The 24,101-nt window shown below is 47.1% G+C and overlaps 1 protein-coding gene across 4 annotated transcripts in view; it reads right to left on the bottom strand.

The window, feature by feature from the left end:
* The window catches only part of arhgef18a (rho/rac guanine nucleotide exchange factor (GEF) 18a), a 41,150-nt gene that overhangs the window by 11,827 nt on the left and 5,222 nt on the right, over positions 1-24,101 (bottom strand). For all 4 annotated transcript variants that reach the window (XM_060927148.1, XM_060927141.1, XM_060927162.1 and 1 more), the window contains exons 2-7: positions 11,494-11,582; positions 5,342-5,482; positions 4,475-4,725; positions 4,276-4,398; positions 910-1,027; positions 522-764 (exon numbers count right to left, since the gene is read on the bottom strand). In XM_060927148.1, the coding sequence (XP_060783131.1) occupies positions 522-764; positions 910-1,027; positions 4,276-4,398; positions 4,475-4,725; positions 5,342-5,482; positions 11,494-11,566 (949 nt within the window). In that variant the 5' untranslated portion in view covers positions 11,567-11,582. The remainder of the gene's footprint in view (positions 1-521; positions 765-909; positions 1,028-4,275; positions 4,399-4,474; positions 4,726-5,341; positions 5,483-11,493; positions 11,583-24,101) is intronic.

Raw genomic sequence — 24,101 nt, 5'->3', positions numbered from 1 at the left:
AACCTGAGAAGATTAGAGACAGGAACACACGGGGGGCCTGGAAAACCTGGACCCAGGAACATACTGAGCTGGGAATATCAGACCCTTGGAACATTGGGATCAGGGAATCTCAGACCTTCCAAGAACGTTTTTCCCCCCCAACTGAAGCTGTTGAGCCCATTTTGTGAGCGATAACCTGAGCTCATTCCCCACCCTGCCCCGAGTCCCAGCCACACTGGAAACAGGACATCTTCGGGGGGGAAAATGATGCATTTACTCATCTGAATGCATTATTCTTTCTTTTGGCAGATACTTTTTCTTCTTTCTAGAAATAAGCTAATTATTTAGCAAAAGAATAAGAAAATTTCAAGACTTAAATAAATAAATTCAATCCTATTTAAAAACAGTTTAATGAAGTGAAATGCGAGTTATACTAGATATAATTTTTTTTTTTTTTGCAGTACACATGATCCAGATCGGCGACAGAAAAGATAAACATGTTGCGACTGAGTGCCGGCGATTTTAAGCGGATATTTTCCCACCTTTGGACCTGTTTTGGGGTCTCCAGGTCAGTCTGCCCTCCCTCAGCAGCTTCCTGTCGTTCTGCAGCAGGTCGTCTCTGCGGAACGTCTTGCCGTTGCTCATCCTGCTGAAGGATTTGGGATCGAGGTGAGCAGCGATTTCCCGCAGCTGCTCATACTGATGGACCTGCGTGTTGATGGTGGAGATTGTGTCCTTAATGCACTCCAGAGCATTGAGAAGGTCCTCGTACTCCTGTGTGTCCGCTGACGCAAAACACAAACACCGAGATATTTGCTTGGATTAGCAGGGTGCTGATGATCAGGGTGCAGGTTCACAGGATATGAAGATTAACAAGTGCAATCAAACATTTCTGACTAAAACAGCAGAAAGTAAAAGGTGATTCTTTACCTTCAGTGTTTTTAATAATGCGCTCCACCAGGACAGGGTATTTGGTGATGCGCTGTGTGATGAGTAGGATCCCCTCGGGAACGCCCAGCCTCCTGACGATCGACAGCTGGCCGATTCTCTGAACACATTCAGCACCGCGAGGTTACACTTCACACGCCGAGTCCCTCTCACCCCAAACAATCACTTCTACATCAAGATCATCCAGTAATCTCACCGCTGTACTGCTGGAGAGAGCATGAGCTGCTCAAACGTTCTAACTGATCCCCCATTTACAATTGCAAATGGAACTGATTTACATGAAAATTAAACTGATTTATCTAGAACCCTGATTCCAAAAAAGTTGGGACAAAGTACAAATTGTAAATAAAAACGGAATGCAATAATTTACAAATCTCAAAAACTGATATTGTATTCACAATAGAACATAGACAACATATCAAATGTCGAAAGTGAGACATTTTGAAATTTCATGCCAAATATTGGCTCATTTGAAATTTCATGACAGCAACACATCTCAAAAAAGTTGGGACAGGGGCAATAAGAGGCTGGAAAAGTTAAAGGTACAAAAAAGGAACAGCTGGAGGACCAAATTGCAACTCATTAGGTCAATTGGCAATAGGTCATTAACATGACTGGGTATAAAAAGAGCATCTTGGAGTGGCAGCAGCTCTCAGAAGTAAAGATGGGAAGAGGATCACCAATCCCCCTAATTCTGCGCCGACAAATAGTGGAGCAATATCAGAAAGGAGTTCGACAGTGTAAAATTGCAAAGAGTTTGAACATATCATCATCTACAGTGCATAATATCATCAAAAGATTCAGAGAATCTGGAAGAATCTCTGTGCGTAAGGGTCAAGGCCGGAAAACCATACCGGGTGCCCGTGATCTTCGGGCCCTTAGACGGCACTGCATCACATACAGGCATGCTTCTGTATTGGAAATCACAAAATGGGCTCAGGAATATTTCCAGAGAACATTATCTGTGAACACAATTCACCGTGCCATCCGCCGTTGCCAGCTAAAACTCTATAGTTCAAAGAAGAAGCCGTATCTAAACATGATCCAGAAGCGCAGACGTCTTCTCTGGGCCAAGGCTCATTTAAAATGGACTGTGGCAAAGTGGAAAACTGTTCTGTGGTCAGACGAATCAAAATTTGAAGTTCTTTATGGAAATCAGGGACGCCGTGTCATTCGGACTAAAGAGGAGAAGGACGACCCGAGTTGTTATCAGCGCTCAGTTCAGAAGCCTGCATCTCTGATGGTATGGGGTTGCATTAGTGCGTGTGGCATGGGCAGCTTACACATCTGGAAAGACACCATCAATGCTGAAAGGTATATCCAGGTTCTAGAGCAACATATGCTCCCATCCAGACGACGTCTCTTTCAGGGAAGACCTTGCATTTTCCAACATGACAATGCCAAACCACATACTGCATCAATTACAGCATCATGGCTGCGTAGAAGAAGGGTCCGGGTACTGAACTGGCCAGCCTGCAGTCCAGATCTTTCACCCATAGAAAACATTTGGCGCATCATAAAACGGAAGATACGACAAAAAAGACCTAAGACAGTTGAGCAACTAGAATCCTACATGAGACAAGAATGGGTTAACATTCCTCTCCCTAAACTTGAGCAACTTGTCTCCTCAGTCCCCAGACGTTTACAGACTGTTGTAAAGAGAAAAGGGGATGTCTCACAGTGGGAAACATGGCCTTGTCCCAACTTTTTTGAGATGTGTTGTTGTCATGAAATTTAAAATCCCCTAATTTTTCTCTTTAAATGATACATTTTCTCAGTTTAAACATTTGATATGTCATCTATGTTCTATTCTGAATAAAATATGGAATTTTGAAACTTCCACATCATTGCATTCTGTTTTTATTTACAATTTGTACTTTGTCCCAACTTTTTTGGAATCGGAGTTGTACAAATCAACATGGCAAAAGCAGCTCAAATACAACGAACCCAACTTGTGACTCATGTTCTATCTTCTAATATTCAGAACAGTGAATGAAACCAAGCCGCCTGGATCAGGTTCAACGTCGCTCCTCTGCTGGTCACGTCTGATCTTCACTCATCTCACTGTTTGTTTGTTTTTTTCCTTTTCTTAAGACATGCTACAAGTCAATCTGTGGCTAATACTACGCGACCATGTGAAGTTATGCAGCTTGTTTCTGATTTGCTCGCCGTGTAATCTCGGGAACAGCGATGTTTGTGTAAAATATCTACACTGGTGTGAAATCTGACTACAGCTAATCTGATCAACCTGCGTCAGGTGAGCAGGTAAAGGTGATGACGCATGAGGACACGGACGTATCCGAACATGACGCTGCCCACTGAGAGACAGACCAGTCCAAAAGGAGGCGGAGTCCAAAGCAGGTACTGAATATTAAAGGGATAGTTCGGGATTTTTGACATGAATCTATATGGTATCCCCGTCAGCAGTGTCGTGCATCCACACTGACTTACCCCCGACAGTGTTCTGTGAGCCTAGATATTGTACAGTGTTGGTCAGTGCACAAGTAGTTCCGGCAGGTTTCCTGGGGTCTGCAAAGTAACACGTTTTTCTTCTCAAAACAGCTCGTGTTCGAATGAGTGATTTATTAGCATAACAAAACCCTTGTAGTCCAAAAAGTCACACCTTGTAATTGCTTGGGGCTACTTTCTCTCGATAGCGATCAGTGCGCGCTGTCACTGTTAACAGTTGTGTGCGAGCTAGCCAACAACTTTCATTAGTTGTTCGACAGTGTTTAGCAGCAGCAAATTGCTTTCCTCCTCAGTATACAAGTGCGCTTCCATGGCAGGGACAAAGAAACTACCACTGCTGCCTATGTAGTGCCCTATTTATACAAATAGGAGTCATTCAGGATTCAGCCATGACACGGAGCAAAAACATAGGCAGCAGTGGTAGTTTCTTTTTCCCTGCCATGGAAGCGCACTTGTATACTGAGGAGGAAAGCAATTTGCTGCTGCTAAACACTGTCGAACAACTAATGAAAGTTGTTGGCTAGCTCGCACACAACTGTTAACAGTGACAGCGCGCACTGATCGCTATTGAGAGAAAGTAGCCCCAAGCAATTACAAGGTGTGACTTTTTGGACTACAAGGGTTTTGTTATGCTAATAAATCACTCATTCGAACACGAGCTGTTTTGAGAAGAAAAGCGTGTTACTTTGCAGACCCCAGGAAACCTGCCGGAACTACTTGTGCACTGACCAACACTGGACAATATCTAGGCTCACAGAACACTGTCGGGGGTAAGTCAGTGTGGATGCACGACACTGCTGACGGGGATACCATATAGATTCATGTCAAAAATCCTGAACTATCCCTTTAATGAAAGGTAATTCTACACGGGTCACTCACCCGTATCAGACTCTGAAACTTTTTATTGTTCTGCAGTTCTTTGTAAAGATTCACTGCCTCGGTGTGACGACTGCAGAAAACACCATAACTGTCCTGCAGCCTGCTTCTGAGATCACCTGAAAACTACACACACAATGGAAAAGTAAAAACAGGGTTGATCAAAATGTTGAACCTCGGAACATTGTGTGTGTGTGAGAACCTGAGTGATGAGGATGTCTCCTATGTTACTGATGCAGTAATTTTTGTCACTTCCTGCCTCCAGACACATTCTGCGTCGGTTTTTCAGCCTCTGCAGGAAGTTCTGATGTTCGTGCAGTAAATGGTCCAGGCGAGGAAAGAGACGCTCGAGCTGAGACTCGTCCATCAGTAGCGAGTCCTGCAGCTCACGCTGATACACACTCAGCATGAGCTTCAGCGTCCGCACGTGGTTTATCTCCGTCTGGATCAACTCTGAAATCACAACAACAACAAAATATAGCTGCAAGCAGCAATAAGGGGGCCAATCAGAACATCAGGGCAGAGTTGCCATGACTGTATGCGCTCACAACAAGTTTCTTGTCAACTGACCAAAGATTGGCTGAGATATGAGCTCACTTCCTGTTTGATGGCTTTGTCACTCATTTTAATTGGCTGAAATGGGTGAATGCTTTTGCAAAATTGAAACACCAACTAATAACTTTCAGGAGGCTCGGTCAAAAGATGGTCCATGTTAAATTTTGTCAAGATTGGACAAAACTTGTGGCCTGTGAAAAGTTTTTAGCATTTTTGATAGAATCCAGTATAGCAGAAATTGATGTTGAACTGCCTTAAACTTGACTTGAACAATGGACTCAAACAGTACCTCATGTTTGAAAATCAGGCATAAGGTTCAAAAATTACTTGTGTAAACATGCCTCCAAATTTGACCCCTTGGAGGCACAAAAGCATTCAAGGTGCTGGTTAAACTCAGTGAAAAGAATCGGGGGGGTGTCCCCAATTAGTCTACCAAGTTTCAAAATATTTACCATACAGTCCTATGGGTTGCCACAGAACTATGGCAACTAAACTAACTAACTAACTCACTCACCATGGATGACGTCTTGTCTCTTAACCGCATCTTTAGAGAAACTCTTCACATACAGCTGATCTACAGATAAACTCCATGTGGGAGCTTCAAAATCTCGAGCATCAGATTCCAGATCCTCCCTCAGAGCCAGGTACTGCACATCTACACACACACACACACACACACACACACACACACAGGGTTTAGTAGAGAGTGCTGTACTGTTCTTGAACATGTGTAATGTGCCTACTTCTATCCATCCATCAAATCATGACACCCATTCATCCACCAAGGCTTACTTCCATCCATCCATTCTATCCATCAAGGATCTCATCCAACCTCCATCCCTCCATCAAGTCACTGGTCTATCCATTCAGGCTCCTGTCCACTCATCCATCAAGTCACAGATTCCATTCATCTAACCAACCCTCAAGTCAACCATCCTTCCATCTATCAAGGCCCCTGTCCATCCATCCATCCATCCATCCATCCATCCATCCATCCAAATGACCCATTCTATCCATCAAGGATCTCACACAACACCCACAATCTCATTTCATTTCTCGTTATCTCTAGCCGCTTTATCCTGTTCTACAGGGTCGCAGGCAAGCTGGAGCCTATCCCAGCTGACTACGGGCGAAAGGTGGGGTACACCCTGGACAAGTCGCCAGGTCATCACAGGGCTGACACATAGACACAGACAACCATTCACACTCACATTCACACCTACGGTCAATTTAGAGTCACCAGTTAACCCAACCTGCATGTCTTTGGACTGTGGGGGAAACCGGAGCACCCGGAGGAAACCCACGCGGACACGGGGAGAACATGCAAACTCCGCACAGAAAGGCCCTCACTGGCCACAGGGCTCGAACCCGGACCTTCTTACTGTGAGGCGACAGTACTAACCACTACACCACCGTGCCGCCTACAACACCCATAATAATAATAATAATAATAGGTTCAATTTATATAGTGCCTTTCTAAAAACCCAAGGACGCTTTACAATTATAGACAGGGGGGGAAAAAAAGTCCACCAAATGGGGTCAGGATATCATTCCAGTGGTGTAGCAGCCACAGTCCCACCAGAAGGTGCACGAAAACAAGTCCCACACCACCAGCACAGCCGCCGTGATGCCGCCAGCAACATCGCTCGAACACCATGCCATGGATCCACAAAGCGAGCACAGAAGCACCGCCACGCAGAGCGCTGGTATGTCCCAAACCGCCTGCACAGCCGCCGCGACGCCACTGAGCAACATCGCTCGGAACATCACACCAAGCATTAAAGCACAGGGCACTGGATAACCACGATGTTAAAATGAGCAACGACCCCACTGCAGTCCATAGCTGGGAGCACAGTCATCACCCACAGCGAACCAAGGCCTGGAGGGAACTTACGCCCAAAACTGGGTCCGGAGCTACACCACAACCGGCAGACAAAAACACTCAAACAAACATCAAACTACACAAACACACAGAAAAAAATAAAAAATAAAAATAAAAATCTCTCCATCTGTCCATCAAGTCACTGGTCCATCCATTCAGGACCCTGCCACTCATCCATCAAGTCACAGATTCCATTCATCGATCCAACCATCAAGTCAACCATCCATCCATCAATGCCCCTGTCTACCCATCCATCCATCCATCCATGGCCCCTGTCTACCCAGCCATCCATCCATCCATCCATCAATGCCCCGTCTACCCATCCATCCATCCATCCAGGCTCTTGTCTACCCAGCCACCCATCCATCAAGGCCCCAGTCCATCCATCAAGGCTCCTGTCTACCCAGCCACTCATCCATCAAGGAGCCTGTCCACTCATCCGTCCATCAAGGAGCCTGTCCACTCATCCGTCCATCAAGGACCCTGTCCACTCATCCGTCCACCCATCCAACAAGGCCCCTGTCTACCCAGCCACCCATCCATCAAGCCCCCTGTCTACCCAGCCACCCATCCATCAAGGCCCCTGTCTACCCAGCCACTCCTGCATCAAGGCCCCTGTCCACTCATGCATCAAGGCCCCTGTCCACTCATCCATCCATCCATCCATCCATCCATCCACCAAGGCCCCTGTCTACTCGTCCATCCAGCCACGAAGGCCCCCGTCTACTTGACCATCCAGCCATCCAGGCCCCCGTCTACCCAGTCACCCATCCCCCCATCTACCCAGCCACCCATCCATCAAGGCCCCCATCTAACCAGCCACACATCCATCAAGGTCCCCGTCCACTCGTCCATCCATCCACCAAGGCCCCCGTCTACTTGTCCATCCAGCCACCCAGGCCCCTGTCCACCCATCCATCCATCAAGGCCCCCGTCCACCCGTCCCCCCATCCATCAAGGCCCCCGTCCCCCATCCATCAAGGCCCCCGTCCCCCCATCCATCAAGGCCCCCGTCCCCCCATCCATCAAGGCCCCCGTCCCCCCATCCATCAAGGCCCCCGTCTACTTGTCCATCCAGCCACCCAGGCCCCTGTCCACCCATCCATCCATCCATCAAGGCCCCCGTCCACCCGTCCCCCCATCCATCAAGGCCCCCGTCCCCCCATCCATCAAGGCCCCCGTCCCCCATCCATCAAGGCCCCCGTCCCCCCATCCATCAAGGCCCCCGTCCCCCCATCCATCAAGGCCCCCGTCCCCCCATCCACCAAGGCCCCCGTCCCCCCATCCACCAAGGCCCCCGTCTACTTGTCCATCCAGCCACCCAGGCCCCTGTCCACCCATCCATCCATCAAGGCCCCCGTCCACCCGTCCCCCCATCCATCAAGGCCCCCGTCCCCCATCCATCAAGGCCCCCGTCCCCCCATCCATCAAGGCCCCCGTCCACCCATCCATCAAGGCCCCCGTCCACCCATCCATCAAGGCCCCCGTCCACCCATCCATCAAGGCCCCCGTCCCCACACCCATCAAGGCCCCCGTCCCCACACCCATCAAGGCCCCCGTCCCCACACCCATCAAGGCCCCCGTCCCCACACCCATCAAGGCCCCTGTCCACTCATCCCCACACCCATCAAGGCCCCGTCCATCCATCCATCCATCCATCCATCCATCCCATCCATCCATCCATCAAGGCCCCTGTCCACTCATTCATCCATCCAGGCCCCTGTCCACTCATCCATCCATCCATCCATCCATCCATCCATCCATCAAGGCCCCTGTCCACTCATCCATCCATCATTCCATCCATCCATCAAGGCCCCTGTCCACTCATCCATCCCTCAAGGCCCCGTCCATCCATCCAGGCCCCTGTCCACTCATCCATCCCTCAAGGCCCCTGTCCATTCATCCATCCAAGGCCCCTGTCCACTCATCCATCCATCCAAGGCCCCTGTCCACTCATCCATCCATCCAAGGCCCCTGTCCACTCATCCATCCATCCAAGGCCCCTGTCCACTCATCCATCCATCCAAGGCCCCTGTCCACTCATCCATCCATCCAAGGCCCCTGTCCACTCATCCATCCATCCAAGGCCCCTGTCCACTCATCCATCCATCCAAGGCCCCTGTCCACTCATCCATCCATCCAAGGCCCCTGTCCACTCATCCATCCATCCAAGGCCCCTGTCCACTCATCCATCCATCCAAGGCCCCTGTCCACTCATCCATCCATCCAAGGCCCCTGTCCACTCATCCATCCATCCAAGGCCCCTGTCCACTCATCCATCCATCCAAGGCCCCTGTCCACTCATCCATCCATCCAAGGCCCCTGTCCACTCATCCATCCATCCAAGGCCCCTGTCCACTCATCCATCCATCCAAGGCCCCTGTCCACTCATCCATCCATCCAAGGCCCCTGTCCACTCATCCATCCATCCAAGGCCCCTGTCCACTCATCCATCCATCCAAGGCCCCTGTCCACTCATCCATCCATCCAAGGCCCCTGTCCACTCATCCATCCAAGGCCCCTGTCCACTCATCCATCCAAGGCCCCTGTCCACTCATCCATCCATCCCTCAAGCCCCCTGTCCACTCATCCATCCATCCATCCATCCATCCATCCATGTCCCTGTCCATTCATCCATGTCCCCTGTCCGTCCATCCATCCATCCATCCATCCATCCATCCATCCATCCATCCAGGCCCCTGTCCACTCATAATAATAATAATAAAAAAATAATAGGTTCAATTTATATAGCACCTTTCTAAAAACCCAAGGACGCTTTACAATTATAGACAAGAAAGAAAAAGGGAAAAAAAAGGGGGGGTCCACCAAAAAGGGGTCAGGATATCATTCCAGTGGTGTAGCAGCCACAGTCCCACCAAAAGGCACATGAAAACAAGTCCCACACCGCCAACACAGCCACCATGACGCCGCCAGCAACATCGCTCCAACACCACGCCATGGATCCACAAAGCGAGCACAGAAGCACCGGCACACAGAGCACTGGTGTGTCTCAAACCGCCTGCACAGCCGCCACGACGCCACCGAGCAACATCGCTCAGAACATCACACCAAGCATTAAAGCACAGAGCGCTGGACAACCACGATCTAAAATGAGCAACGAGCTCACTGCAGTCCATAGCTGGGAGCACAGGCATCACCCACAGCGAACCAAGGCCTGGAGGGAACCCACGCCCAAAACTGGGTCCGGAGCTACACCACCACCGGCGGACAAAACACTCAAACATCAAACAACACAAACACAGAAAAAATAAAAAAGGAGAGAAAATAAAAAAGCCCCGGTGAGAAGCGGCAGCCAGAATGCGCACAACGTACTCTCAACTGGAAACAGAAATGAAAAAAAAAAATATGGCAGAAGACAAAAAAAAAAAAAACTGGATGCTTCCATCCATCCATCCCTCAAGGCCCCTGTCCACTCATCCATCCATACATACATCAAGGCCCCTGTCCACTCATCCATCCATCCATCCAGGCCCCTGTCCATCCATCCATCCAGGCCCCTGTCCATCCATCCATCCAGGCCCCTGTCCATCCATCCATCCAGGCCCCTGTCCATCCATCCATCCATCCATCCATCCATCCATCCATCCAGGCCCCTGTCCATCCATCCATCCATCCATCCATCCATCCATCCATCAATGCCCTGTCTACCCAGCCCCCATCCATCAAGACCCCCTGTCCATCGATCCGTCAACCCACCCTGTCCTCCATCCATCCATCCATCAAGGCCCGTCTACCCATCCATCCATCCATCCATCCATCCATCCAGGCCCCTGTCCACTCATCCATCCATCCATCCATCAAGGCCCCTGTCTACCCAGCCCCCTATCCATCAAGGCCCTTGTCCACTCATCCATCCATCCATCCATCCATCCATCCATCCATCCATCCAGGCCCCTGTCTACCCAGCCCCCCATTCATCAAGACCCCCTGTCCATCAATCCGTCCACCTCCCCGTCCACTCATCCATCCATCCATCCATCCATCCATCCATCAAGGCCCCTGTCTACCCAGCCCCCATCCATCAAGGCCCTTGTCCATCCATCCATCCATCCATCCATCCAAAAATGCCCCATCCATCAAGACCCCCTGTCCATCGATCCGTCAACCCACCCTGTTCACTCATCCATCCATCAAGGCTCCTGTCTACCCAGCCCCCCATCCATCAAGGCCCCTGTCCACTCAGCCATCCATCCATCAAGGCTCCTGTCTATCCAGCCACCCATCCATCAAGGCCCCTGTCCATCCATCCATCCATCCATCCATCCATCCAGGCCACCGTCCACCAAGGCCCCCCGTCTACTTGTCCACCAACCCACCAAGGCCCCCCGTCTACTCGTCCACCAACCCACCAAGGCCCCCCGTCTACTCGTCCACCAACCCACCAAGGCCCCCCGTCTACTCGTCCACCAACCCACCAAGGCCCCCCGTCTACTCGTCCACCAACCCACCAAGGCCCCCCTCTACTCGTCCACCAACCCACCAAGGCCCCCCCTCTACTCGTCCACCAACCCACCAAGGCCCCCCCTCTACTCGTCCACCAACCCACCAAGGACCCTCTCTACTTGTCCACCAACCCATCCATCCATCCATCCATCCATCCAGGCCCCTGACCACTCATCCTTCCTTCCATCCATCCATCCACTCATGTTATAAGAAAGCCTCACATTCATCACAACTACAACATAAATCAGAAGGAAATATTAAAATTAGAAAGAAAAGCTTTATGATCTGTAAGCAGTGTTTAAACTAGGTTCAGGTCTCACCCTCGATGTTGATGCCATCGACCGTCAACTCATCCAGGACAGATTTGGGCCGGAGCTGATCACTCTCCTCCATCCTGCTCACCGCTTATCTACAAAAATACAATAAACAAAACAAACTTAACGATAGTGCCACGTCATTTCATTCACCTGAGAATTAACTTCATGAAATCGAGCATAGCATAGTTCTGGCAAGCCATGAAGTCAAGCTCAGCCCTCACTCCCAGCGACATCAGCTGACTGCAGCCGATCTAAAGCCGGCCCACATCAGCTGTCCGCTCAGCTGGTTCCCTTCAACGCATTCTATTGGTGAATCTCTCATAGAGTGCCTTATTTAAGCTGCTTTAACCCTTTGATGCAAAACATGGGTCAAAAGTGACCCGGCTGAGTTTTTATCTTCTATATCTTTGCAATAAATTAATTCCATCATTCAGTATTCGAGGTATTTCTCAACTAACTTGTTTTTGATCATCATACATCCTTATTTTATTTTTTCCTTTCTTACTTTTTGAATAAAAACCCTTTTTGTATCGCTACCCTTCTAATGCACAACATGGGTCAAAAACGACCTGCATTCATTTTCCAGGTTATTTCATGTATGGCTGAGTGTTTCTATGATCTACTTTTGAAATAAATTCATTTTGTCATTTACTTTTCCAAATATGCAGTAAATATCTTGTTTTTGTTTCGCACAAATCATCATTTTTATTTTTCCTTTCTTAAGTTATGAACAAGCACAGCTTTTGTAATTCTACATCAAGTTTACACACATGGGTCAGAACCGACCCGCATGCATTTACTCCAGCGTTTGGTGGGAACTGTGAATTGTGCTTGTGTCGGACATTTCACAGCTCAGCACAGCGCCCTTTGCCCATCTCATACATGCAAGGAATGTTTTTCAATTGTTCTAACATTACCTTAGAAAAAAATTGATGATGTTTAGGTTCCCTTGAGAGTGAGTAGATTACTTGTCAGAAAGTTACAGTAATTACTATTAGCTACCGAGCTGTCGACATATTCTACTTTAGTTAGCTAATTTTATTGTAGTTGGCTTAGCTAACTACAGAGTTAATAAATAAATAACTGGCCCCATTCACTGCTAAAGTAATTACTTGAAACAAATTATTATTATAGTATTAAGACATTTAATTTTAAATCACACTTGGATGACCCATGTGTAGTAATATAAAAAGTATTTTTGTTCATAAAGTAGGAAAGAAAACATTAAATTAATGATTTGTGGTAATTAAAAACAAGATATTTAAAGAATACTTGGAATATTCAATCATAAAATAAATTGATTTCAAAAGATAGAGCAAAGAAAAACTCAGTCAGCATGAAATAACCTGGAAAATGAATGCGGGTCATTTTTGACCCAATGTTGTGCATTAGAAGGGGTGTGCATATGTTTTGCATCAAAGGGTTAACCTTCCTACATTCGCTGCTTCCTCGGCAAGCTATTTTGTAACCCCCCTCCACCCCAACTCCTCCCCTTTCATGCTGTCTGACTTTAAAGAAAATATATAGCAAATAAACAAATGGAACTAAAGTCACTCTATGTCTGTCCAATATAAAAAAGCTGCATGTTGAATTTGTTCTTAAATTTATATAACCACTAAAAGTGATGAAAATAAACAGGACTATTTTTTGTCAGGGAGGCCGCCATAACTCCATTGTGCATGATATCATTTTCCACGAGCACAGTGGAGGTGCACAAATGTGTGCTATACTAGTGTCAGCAGGGTGGAGTATTCTGTCAGGGATGGTTGGAGATGGATGTGAGTGCATTAGATCTTTATTATTAAGAAAAGTGCAAACAGTCAAATGGTCCAAATCAGCAAGCGGATATCATGAACGGTTTAAAAAAAAAAAGGTCAAGCGAGGCATAAACAGAATATCAGACAGGAGCATGGTCAAAAACAAGGAACAGGAAACAGCAATCAGAAACCAGGAAATCAGTCAGTAAGCAAGGCTTAGTAATGTGTCACAACAATGCAATACTTCGCAAAGTAAGTCGGTATTCTGAGTCCTTATTTAGGCGCTATGATTGTGCTTTAATCCCGTGCAGGTGTGTCATGCACGGAGTCAGTTCAGAGCGTGCACTGTTCAGAGTGCGCCCGAGAGCCAACGCGCACAGGTCTGACAACTAGACTATAGTATAATATTATGGTCTTGCATAGGGTTGGGCGGTATTACGGTAAGAAGGTATCCCGAGGTATCCAAAAGTACCAACGGTATCGGTCTCATTACCGTCATTTTAAAAAAATATATAATATCTAAATAAATATGGAGTACATGAGGTCATAATATAAAATAATAAATTGAAGATCATCCCGAATAACTGTGTGATCGTATTTTCACTAATTCTATCAATTTCCTAAAGAAGTTCTCATCGCGTGCAGGGTTGTTTATGTCGTTACCATGGCAACCCTGCGTGACATTTGGAGTCTGACAGAAAGCTTCGCAAGAGACTGAGACCCGGGGTGTCATGGCTCAGATGGCTAAGGCACCGTACCATAAATCCGGGGACCCGGGTTCGATTCCGACCCGAGGTTATTTCCCGATCCCGTCTCTCTCTCCCCCGCTCATTTCCTGTCTCTCTATACTGTCCTATCTAAAAAAAAAAAAAAAAAAGAGAGACTGAGACCGCGGTTGAAGGATGGCAAGTCAAGATAACGAGTTAGTGGCAAAAAAAAAAAACAACATCGGCAGTGTGGCAGCATTTTGGTTTCAAACCAAACGAAAAATCTAATATGTCCCCTAAGGCACACCATAGCCTGGGGTACTCCACTTCCACGAGATCTCTCCAATGAGTTGTGTTTTGAGTAGGTTACATGAGTAACAACAAGGTAAAATAATATAACGTATGACATTTGGGATGTGGGTAATAAACGTTTGAAATGTCATCTACTGAAGAAACGGAAGAAAACACCGTAGCATAAACTGTTAGGTTTCTGGTGGGAATTAGCAATGCGCTTGCTATCTTTGTTGGGTGTGTTAAACCGTATGGATTTAAGTGGAATAATTGTAAGGAGTTATGTGATCAAGACAACGTTTTAAGCAAGGTAAGGCCATTTGATTATTAATTTCCCCGCCATGGCATGACGTGGGCCCATATGATTTTGCCTTGTGCAGCTATCGCGCATTTGAATTAGGTTCGCCTCATTTGCGCTGAAGAACATGGTTTATCGCGCAGTCTAAACGGACTTGGGTGTTGGTTGATTCTTTTTCTTTTTTTTATTTCCCATGCTTGAAAGGGTATGATCCTGCTCATCGTGTACTTTTTTTGATGGAGTAGGTGAAATAGTGCTGCAAATGGCGTTTCAACGCAGACGTGTGTAAACGACAGTTGAATGCTATTTTCAAGATGAAGGAAGAGTTGCGTGATGCTTTGAAATATCTCTTAATCCATTCATCAATGCACAAAATTCGCTTTGCTGCTTAATCCATACCACAATGCACACAATTCGCTATGCTGCTTTTAAATAGTACATTTGAGGCATAGGCGCACGTTACACAGTAGGCCGAAACAAAATATTTTTTTCTCGGTAATACCATATACCCCGGGAAAACACAGAGACAGTTTAAAGGTATCAAAATTTGGATACCGCCCAACCCTAGTCTTGTGTGACTTCTCACTCAATTTGTTTGCATTTCTCCACAAAAATTACTGCAATGCAGTCTTAGAAAAAGAATCAAAAAGTAGTGGCTAGTTTATTGACTGTTTATTAAAAAAAAACCTGTTTATCTGCTTATCTTCCATCTGTTTGATGCGTGGCACGGTGTGCTGTCGGTGTTTGGTGGTGAAACAATGTCGGGATCGCGTCTGGATTCAGTTGTCGTTTCTGCTTCATGTCTTGCTTCTTCCCAGTGATTTTTTCATACAAGTCCTCCACAGAACAATCTTCTGTAAAATGCTCACTGCACAATTCGCTGCTTTTTCCAGGAGTAAAAAGATTTCTTGCTTTACTTGATGAAGCCACTCGGCCAAACGTCTCGGATCCAGGATGGAATGAGGAAGACGTGTGGAATCTTGTGTCATGCAGCACCACCCTCGTTTTGGTCTCTTAATGCATCCATATATCTGGCTAATCCAGTATGGCACCGCCCGGGGAAACGGCCCAACGGACTGATGTTACAACTATAACATGGGTTTTAAACTAAAGCCCGCTTCATTTTTTTGTCCAGAACATCTTGTATTAAGACTTAGACAACCTTCACAGTCATTCAGTCTGCAACAAGTGTACACCGAACGAAATTTCGTTGCAATTTGGCTCAGCACAGAAATAAATATGAAGTGTATTAAATTAAATTATGCAGGAGCAAAAATATTATAAAGTGCAATAGTATAAAGTGACCTGTGGAATTTGGAACATTCAAGTATTAAATAGAAGTTTAGAGTTTGGATTTGTAGTTCAGCAGTCTGGTGACCTGGGGGAAAAAGCTGTTCCAGAACCTGGTGGTCCTGCACCGAATGCTGCGGAACCTCTTTCCAGAGGCCAGAGGGGAGAACAGCCCATAGTGAGGGTGTGAGGGGTCACTGATGATGTTTCTGGCTTGAGACATGCAACGCCTTGGTGCAATGTCCTGACTGGAGGGAAGAGAAGTCCCAATGATTTTCTCTGCTATCCTCACCGCTCTCCTCACAGTCTTCCAGTCAGAGGCGCTGCAGCCTCCACAGCACACAGAGATGCAGCTGGTCAGAGCGCTCTCTATGGTGCTTCTGTAGAATGTAGTGAGGATGGGCGGGGGCAGGTGGGCTCTCCTCATCCTACGCAGGAAGTGCAGATGTTGCTGTGCCTTCTTGACCAGTGACACAGTGTTCACAGACCAGGTGAAGTTATCTGTGACGTGCACCCCCAAGAACTTGGTGCTATTGACCACCTCCACGGCCATGTTGTTGAGAAGTGGAGCGTGGCTGGGTTGGATTTTCCTGAAGTCAACAATGATCTCTTTAGTTTTGTCCATGTTCAGGATCAGGTTGTTTTCCCTGGACCAGCCCACCAATTGCTCCACCTCCTCTCTATAGACCAGGTCGTTATCGTCCCTGATGAGGCCCACCACTGTTGCGTCGTCTGCAAACTTCACAATGTGCTTGCTGGTAGCCCTGGGGAGACAGTCGTGTGTCATCAGAGTGAACAGCAGAGGGCTCAGGACACAGCCTGTGCTGAGGGTGATGACACTGGAGGTGTTCTGTCCGACCCGCACTGACTGTGGTCTTTCAGTGAGGAAGTCCAGCAGTCAGTTGCATAGGGGGTTGCTGAAGCCCAGCGGACCCAGTTTGTTCACCAGATGCTGTGGAATGATAGTACTGAACGCTGAACTGAAGTCCGGGAACAGCAGCTGCACGAGTAGTGTTCTCCTCCAGGTGTGCAAGGCTCAGGTGAAGAGCGGAGAAGATGGGGTTGAATGTGGGAGGGAGCCTGGAGGTGATGTACTCCTTTACCAGCCTCTCAAAGCACTTCACCATAATGGGAGTGAGCGCGACAGGCCGGTAGTCATTGAGTGATGTGATATGAGGTTTTTTTGGCACTGGGATGATGGTGGCAGTCTTGAAACATGATGGGACTTTGGCTTGATCCAGTGAGGTGTTGAAGATGTCCGTTAGAACACGAGCCAGCTAGTCTGCACATTCCCTGAGCACCCGACCAGGAATATTATCAGGGCCCGGGGACTTTCGTGTGTTGACTCTCCCCAGAGTCTTCCGCTGCATCAAGACAAAGTGCCTTTTCATCTTGATGGGGAACAGCTTTCACTGCAGGAGTGATATTTAGTGCCTCAAACCTCCCAAAGAAGTTATTGAGTTTATTTAGGAAGTCCGCGTCATCATCACACTCAGGAGGGACTATCCTGTAGTTTGTGATAGCCTGTATGCCTTTCCACATATCCCTGATGTTGGTGGTGTCGTGGAAAAAGTCCTGGATTTTTTGACTGTGAGCACACTTTGCTAATCTGATGGCACGGTTCAAATTAGCTCTCGCTTGTAGGTATCATGCTGCCATTTTGTCTCTAAGAACTACAACTCCCAGTCCTCTTCCGCGTGACCTACGTCACGCGTGGGCGGGATCATCTACGTCAGTCCGCCATGCGCGCATAAGTCCAGGCGGAAGCTCCGCTCTTTGTCTCTCGTGTCCGGATTCCAAGGAATCTAGACGCACAAAAGAGATGCTCTCAAACCCGAAAACACTTCCTTCTTGCAAGATTCACCATCCAGCACGTTCTGTGCTTAACCACTGGCCAAGGTAAAAGTCCAGAATAGCGCGATCTTTAAACTCAACCTGAGTTACAACCGGTTTATTCGTATTAGAAGTGGCGTCACGACTGCAGCTCAAACGCAGTTTTAATTTGTAATTAGGAGCGACCAGAATTCCTCCTGATTGAAGTGCTGTGCACATTAATCAGAGACTTTCCTTTCATCACGAACGAAGCATCGGATCAAGAGAAGTTCTCTGTCCACGGAATCGACTCACGGAATCGACTCACGTGCTTCATGAACAGCGAAGCTCTGCAACAGTGAACATCTTCTCAGAACTTTGCTAGAGGCAAGATATTGAGTAAAATATATTTGGGCATAATAATTAAGCTAGTTTTAGGAAGTTGCTTTATTGAAAGTGTGAATTTAAACCCAGGTTTATTCATTACACTATTAGACATGCAGCGTGTCAAATTGAATTGTTCTGTTTGTTTAATCTCATTTGTTTTAATAGGCTGTGCATGTTTCTTTTATCTCTTACTAACATAATTCTCCTAAACACACATTTTGACCTTATTAAGATTTCAGTGAGTTTGGTAATGTTATGAGTGTGGAATCCTTTTTGTTACTTAGAAACACGTGCTCAACAGGCCTGACCAGGCCTGATACACTTTAGATAGCTTCCCTTCTGTCTTAGCTTAGCAACACAAAGCTAATCTAGGCCTACCTCGTGCTCAAACACATTTTGGTTAGCTATACAGAACTAGCCTTTTGTCTAAACACATGGTCAAGCCCCTCCTCCACACTCAACATACCAAAACATCAGATAAGAACATTCCACATTTTATAGCTCCCTCATACACACACACCTTGGCTCAGGCCTAGGGGCCTAACACACACACACACACACACACATACATATTATATATATATATATATATATATATATATATATATATATATATACACACACACATACATACACACACACATATATATATATATATATATAAAAAATCTCCTTCTCACCCCCGGGGGGGGTGGTATCCATGTCATCCTCAAGCTCGGGTCCTCTACCAGAGGCCTGGGAGTTTGGGAGTTTGAGGGTTCTGCGCAGTATTTCCATGTTCCTAGTACTGCACTCTTCTGGACTGAGGCTTCAGATGTTGTTCCTGGGATTTGCTGGAGCCACTCTCCCAGTTTGGGGGTTACTGCCCCAAGTGCCCCCACTACCACGGGGACCACGCAACCCTTGACCTTCCACATCCATTCCAGCTGCTCTTTCAACCCTTGATACTTCTCAAGTTTCTCATGTTCCTTCTTCTTGATGTTGGCGTCAGCTGGGATCGCCACATCTATCACCACCACCCTCTTCTGCTCTTTGTCCACCACCACTATGTCCGGTTGGTTAGCCAGGATCTGTTTGTCAGTCTGGAAGCTGAAGTCCCACAGAACCTTGGCCCTGTTGTTCTCAGCCACCTTCTGTGGTATGGCCCATTGGGACTTGGGTACTTCTATTCCATACTGGTTGCAGATGTTCCTGTATACTATCCCAGCCACTTGGTTGTGCCTCTCCATGTACGCTGATCCAGCTAGCATCTTACATCCTGCTACTATGTGCTGGACTGTTTCAGGGGCTTCTTTGCACAGTCTGCATCTTGGGTCTGATCTACTCTGGTAGATCCTGGCCTCTATGGCTCTTGTGCTTATGGCCTGTTCTTGTGCTGCCATGATTAGTGCCTCTGTGCTGTCTGTCAGTCCTGCATTATCCAGCCACTGGTAGGATTTCTTGATATCAGCCACTTCCTCTATCTGACGGTGGTACATGCCATGTAGGGGTTTGTCTCTCCAGGTTGTCTGTTCCTCCTCTGCACTCTCATCAGGGTTCTGCTGCCTGAGACATTCACTTAGCAGTTCATCCTTTGGGGCCATCTTTCCGATGTATTCTCGGATTTTCGATGTTTCATCCTGGACTGTGGTCTTGACGCTCACTAGCCCTCGGCCTCCCTCTTTCCGCTTAGTGTATAGTCTCAGGGTGCTGGACTTGGGGTGGAACCCTCCATGCATGGTGAGGAGCTTTCTAGTCTTGATATCTGTGGCTTCTATCTCCTCCTTTGGCCAGTTTATGATACCAGTGGGGTATTTGATGACTGGTAGTGCGTACATGTTGATGGCTCGGACCTTGTTCTTACCATTCAGCTGACTTTTCAGGACCTGCCTTACTCTCTGGAGGTATTTGGCTGTGGTTGACTTCCTTGTGGCCTCTTCATGGTTTCCATTAGCCTGTGGAATGCCAAGGTACTTGTAGCTGTCTTGGATATCACCTATGTTGCCCTCTGGTAGGTCAATCCCCTCAGTCCGGATGATCTTGCCTCTCTTTGAGACCATCCGGCCACACTTGTCCAATCCGAATGACATCCCTATGTCATCGCTGTAGATCTGGGTGGTCTGTAGTCTATTTCTCGCTCGTTCCTGGCATACAGCTTGATGTCATCCATGTAGAGCAGGTGGCTGATTGTTGCCCCACTACGGAATCGGTACCCGTAGCCGCTCTTCGTGATGATCTGACTGAGGGGGTTCAGGCCTATGCAGAACAGCAGTGGTGATAGCACATCTCCTTGGTATATGCCACACTTGATGTTGACTTGGGCAATGGGTTTTGAGTTGGCCTCTAGGGTTGTCTTCCACATTTCCATTGAGTTCTGGATGAAGGTCCTTAGGTTCCTGTTGATCTTATACAGTTCTAGACATTCCAGTATCCATGTGTGTGGCATTGAGTCGTAGGCTTTCTTGTAGTCAATCCAGGCAGTGCACAGGTTGGTCTGTCTCTTCTTACAGTCTCAGGCGACTGTTCTATCGACCAGTAGCTGGTGCTTGGCTCCTCTGGTGTTACTGCCAATTCCTTTCTGTGCCTCGCTCATGTACTGAGCCACATGCTTACTCATTTTTGCCACAATGATGCCTGACAGGGCCTTCCATGTTGTGCAGAGACAGGTAATTGGCCGGTAGTTGGATGGGATGGGTCCCTTCTGGGGGTCCTTCATGATTAGGACTGTCTTGCCTTGGGTTAGCCATTCTGGGTGGGTTCCATCCCTCAGCAGCTGGTTCATCTGTGCTGCTAGGCGTTCATGGAGTGCAGTTAGCTTCTTCAGCCAGTACGTATGGATCATATCGGGGCCTGGTGCTGTCCAGCTCTTCATCTTTGACACTCTTTCTTGGACGTCTGCCATTGAGATGGTTACTGGTTCTTGTTCTGGGAGGTTGCTGTGGTCAGCTCTTAGGTCCACTAACCATTGGACATCGGTGTTGTGTGATGCCTTTCTTTCCCATATGTCTTTCCAGTATTTTTCCACCTCAGCTCTTGGTGGGTCTGACCGGTTGTTGTTTCCCTGCCACTGAGAGTACACCTTGGCTGGTTCAGTGGAGAACAGCTTGTTTATTCTCCTGGCCTCTCCCTCCTTGGTGTATCTCTTCAACCGGGTGGCCAGAGCTGTTAGTCGCTGTTTGGCAGTTTCGAGTGCCTCTGGTATGGAGAGTGAGTTGTACTTCCTGGGTGCCCCTTTATTCACCATGTTCCCTTTCTGTAGTTCAGCTTGCTGGCTAACTTCTCTCCGTGCTGCCTTTATCTTGGCCTCTAATCGTCTCTTCCATGGTGGATACTGTTTGTTATGTCCCGAGCCCACCTTGTGTCCAAACATCTCCATGATTACTGTTGCTGTACTGTGTATCAGCTTGTTGGTCTCAGTGATGGTTCTTGTGGAGATTGTCTTCAGAGCAGCATTCACATCTACTAGTAGATCTTCTGAAGGTACTTGGCAACTCAGCTTCGGTATTCGTCGGGGGCTCCAGGTTCCCAGTTGGGTCACGATCTTCCTTCTCAGGTCAGCAGCTCTTGCGTTGAGGCTGTTAGTTGTCGGGGCTTGGTACCCAATCTCTGGTTGTGGGGATGATGACATCTCCCCGCTGACCTGTCTTCCTGGCTCCCCCTTGCCGTAGCATCGTTGTTGTATTTCATTAATCTCTAGTTGTGATCGTAGATTTCGATTACGGATGTTGGAACACTGGGCTAATAGCTGTTTCTTTGTTAGCCTTGATTGTGGGTTTCGAAGTATCCAATGGTCCCACATTCGCTGCATGTATCCCCTCTCTCTGGGATTGCTTGTATAGTAGCATTCCAGCAAATCCGTATTTTCTGTCCTCGTCCATCGATGTCTTGTTCCAGTAGCCCATTTCTCATTCATATATATACATACATACACACACACATCTCACTGCTTGTATATATTGATTTATTATTTTTATCTTTGTATAATAAATTCATTTATTATCAAAGCTGTGTGTATTCATCTTGTTGGTGTGAACAATATCTGAAGTCCCCAATCGCAAAGAATTAAAAAAGGTGCAGATTTATGTAATATAGTAAGTGATCAATAATAATTTGGAAATATACCATAATCTAGCTGTTTGGTAACTTATCCAGGATTAATGGTATGATTCACTAAATGATTCATTGAACGATTCACTAAATGATTCACTGAATGATTCACTTCAAATTAGACTGATTCTATGGTATGATTCAATTCAAATGAGTCAAAGTAAATGATTCAATGGGATTGATTCATTTTAATTATTAACCTTCAAATTTAATGAGACTGATTTAATGAGATTGATCACTTACGCTACGTTCACACTGCAAGGCTTAATGCTCAATTCCGATTTTTTTGTGAAATCCGATTTTTTTGTGAGGTCGTTCACATTAACAAATATATGCGACTTGTATGTGATCCTCAGTATGAACAAAAAGCGACCTAAAAGTGTTCCGCATGCGCACTGCAGGATACGACGACGTCACACGCAGTGAGCATGGCCAGTGTTTACGGAAGTAAAACCGCCCGGTTGCGGTATGACCCATCCAATCTAGCTTGAATAGCTGCATCCCCCCAAATGGAAATCAGCTCCCTAACCACTGCGTCCTTCCATTGAGAAGATTCAGAACCTTCACAGCCCGAAGCGTCCCTCGCATTGATGTCATGCGCAGGGGCGCAGATACGTTTTTTGAACTGGGGGGGACAAAGCTGCCAGCAAACCAACCCCAACCCCGATATGCCTGTCAAACTTGTTGTGGGTTACCATAGCAACCAAGCTCGAGCTCGCAACCTGTGCAGTCTGCGCAGCTCAACCAACCGAATATCAGTCTTTGTTTTGTTTTATGTGAGTTGTTGCAACTATGTATACACTGCTGTGCACCTCAATAAACCGAATGGTAATTAGTCTTTTGATTTTTCCGTGAGGTTTGCCTTATGCAAAGAAAGACAGCATAGACGTTTTTCCTCCCTATAAGTGGGGGGGACCGAACGAGGTGAATTTAAATATGACTCGTCCCACCCTCTATCTGCGCCCGTGATTATGCGCCATGTTGTTGTAACTTTTTTGAGAGACCCGCCGCCTACTTCAGCGCAGAATAGTGACGTTTGTGGCTTGTTGATGACGTGTAAGTCGGATGAATGCGACCTGGCGGTTCAGACTGAAGTCGCATATGAAAAGAGCGGATAGGAATCGTAATTAGCACCACATATCCAAACGGCCTGGGTCGGATTTGAAAAAATCGGATCTGTGTCGTTCATATTGTCAATAAAAGATCGGATACAGGTCACATATGGGCGAAAAGATCGGATTTGAGTCACTTCAGCCTGCAGTGTGAACGTAGCCTTAATTTCAATAATCATACTTCCACCTACACGCTGTTCTCAGTGCCTTCTCATCACCAGACTTGAAGGCTAAAGTTCCGTGCCTTTAGCATTTTGCGTACTTCATAAGTCATCCAGGGCTTTTGGTTTGCCCGGGTGGTGATGCTCTTTATGTTGCCGACGTCTTCCATGCATTTATTGATGTAGGCTGACACAGACATGGCATACTCATCTATGTTGGTTTGATCATTACAAGTGGCAGCTTCTTTGAACATGTCCCAGTCTGTGCACTCAAAACAGTCCTGTAGTGCCTCCATAGCCCCCTCAGACCACACCCTCACCGGCCTCGCTGTAGGTTTCCCTCTGATCAGCAGGGGCTTGTATGCAGGGATCAGCATGACGGATAAATGGTCAGAAGAGCCAAGGTGGGGGTGGGGGGCTGCTCTGAACGCATCCTTCATGTTGGTGTAGGCCAAGTCTAATGTGTTCACTCCCCTGGTTGCACAATCCACATGCTGGTGAAAATGAGGGAGGACTGTCTTCATGTTGGCCTGGTTAAAATCCCCAGCCACAATGAAAAAGCCCTCAGTGTGAGCGGATTGCAGCTCACTGATAGTCCGGTAGAGAACACTCATAGCCTCCTTTGTGTTAGCGCTGGGGGTTCGGACACAGCAGTGATGGAAACTAAAGTAAACTCCCTGGGCAGATAGAATGGTCTACAATTTACAGTT

The sequence above is a fragment of the Neoarius graeffei genome, chromosome 1 (assembly GCF_027579695.1).
Source record: "Neoarius graeffei isolate fNeoGra1 chromosome 1, fNeoGra1.pri, whole genome shotgun sequence".
NCBI lineage: Eukaryota > Metazoa > Chordata > Actinopteri > Siluriformes > Ariidae > Neoarius > Neoarius graeffei.
The sequence above is the reverse complement of the archived record's forward strand: the minus strand, read 5'-3'. Positions and strand labels throughout refer to the sequence as shown.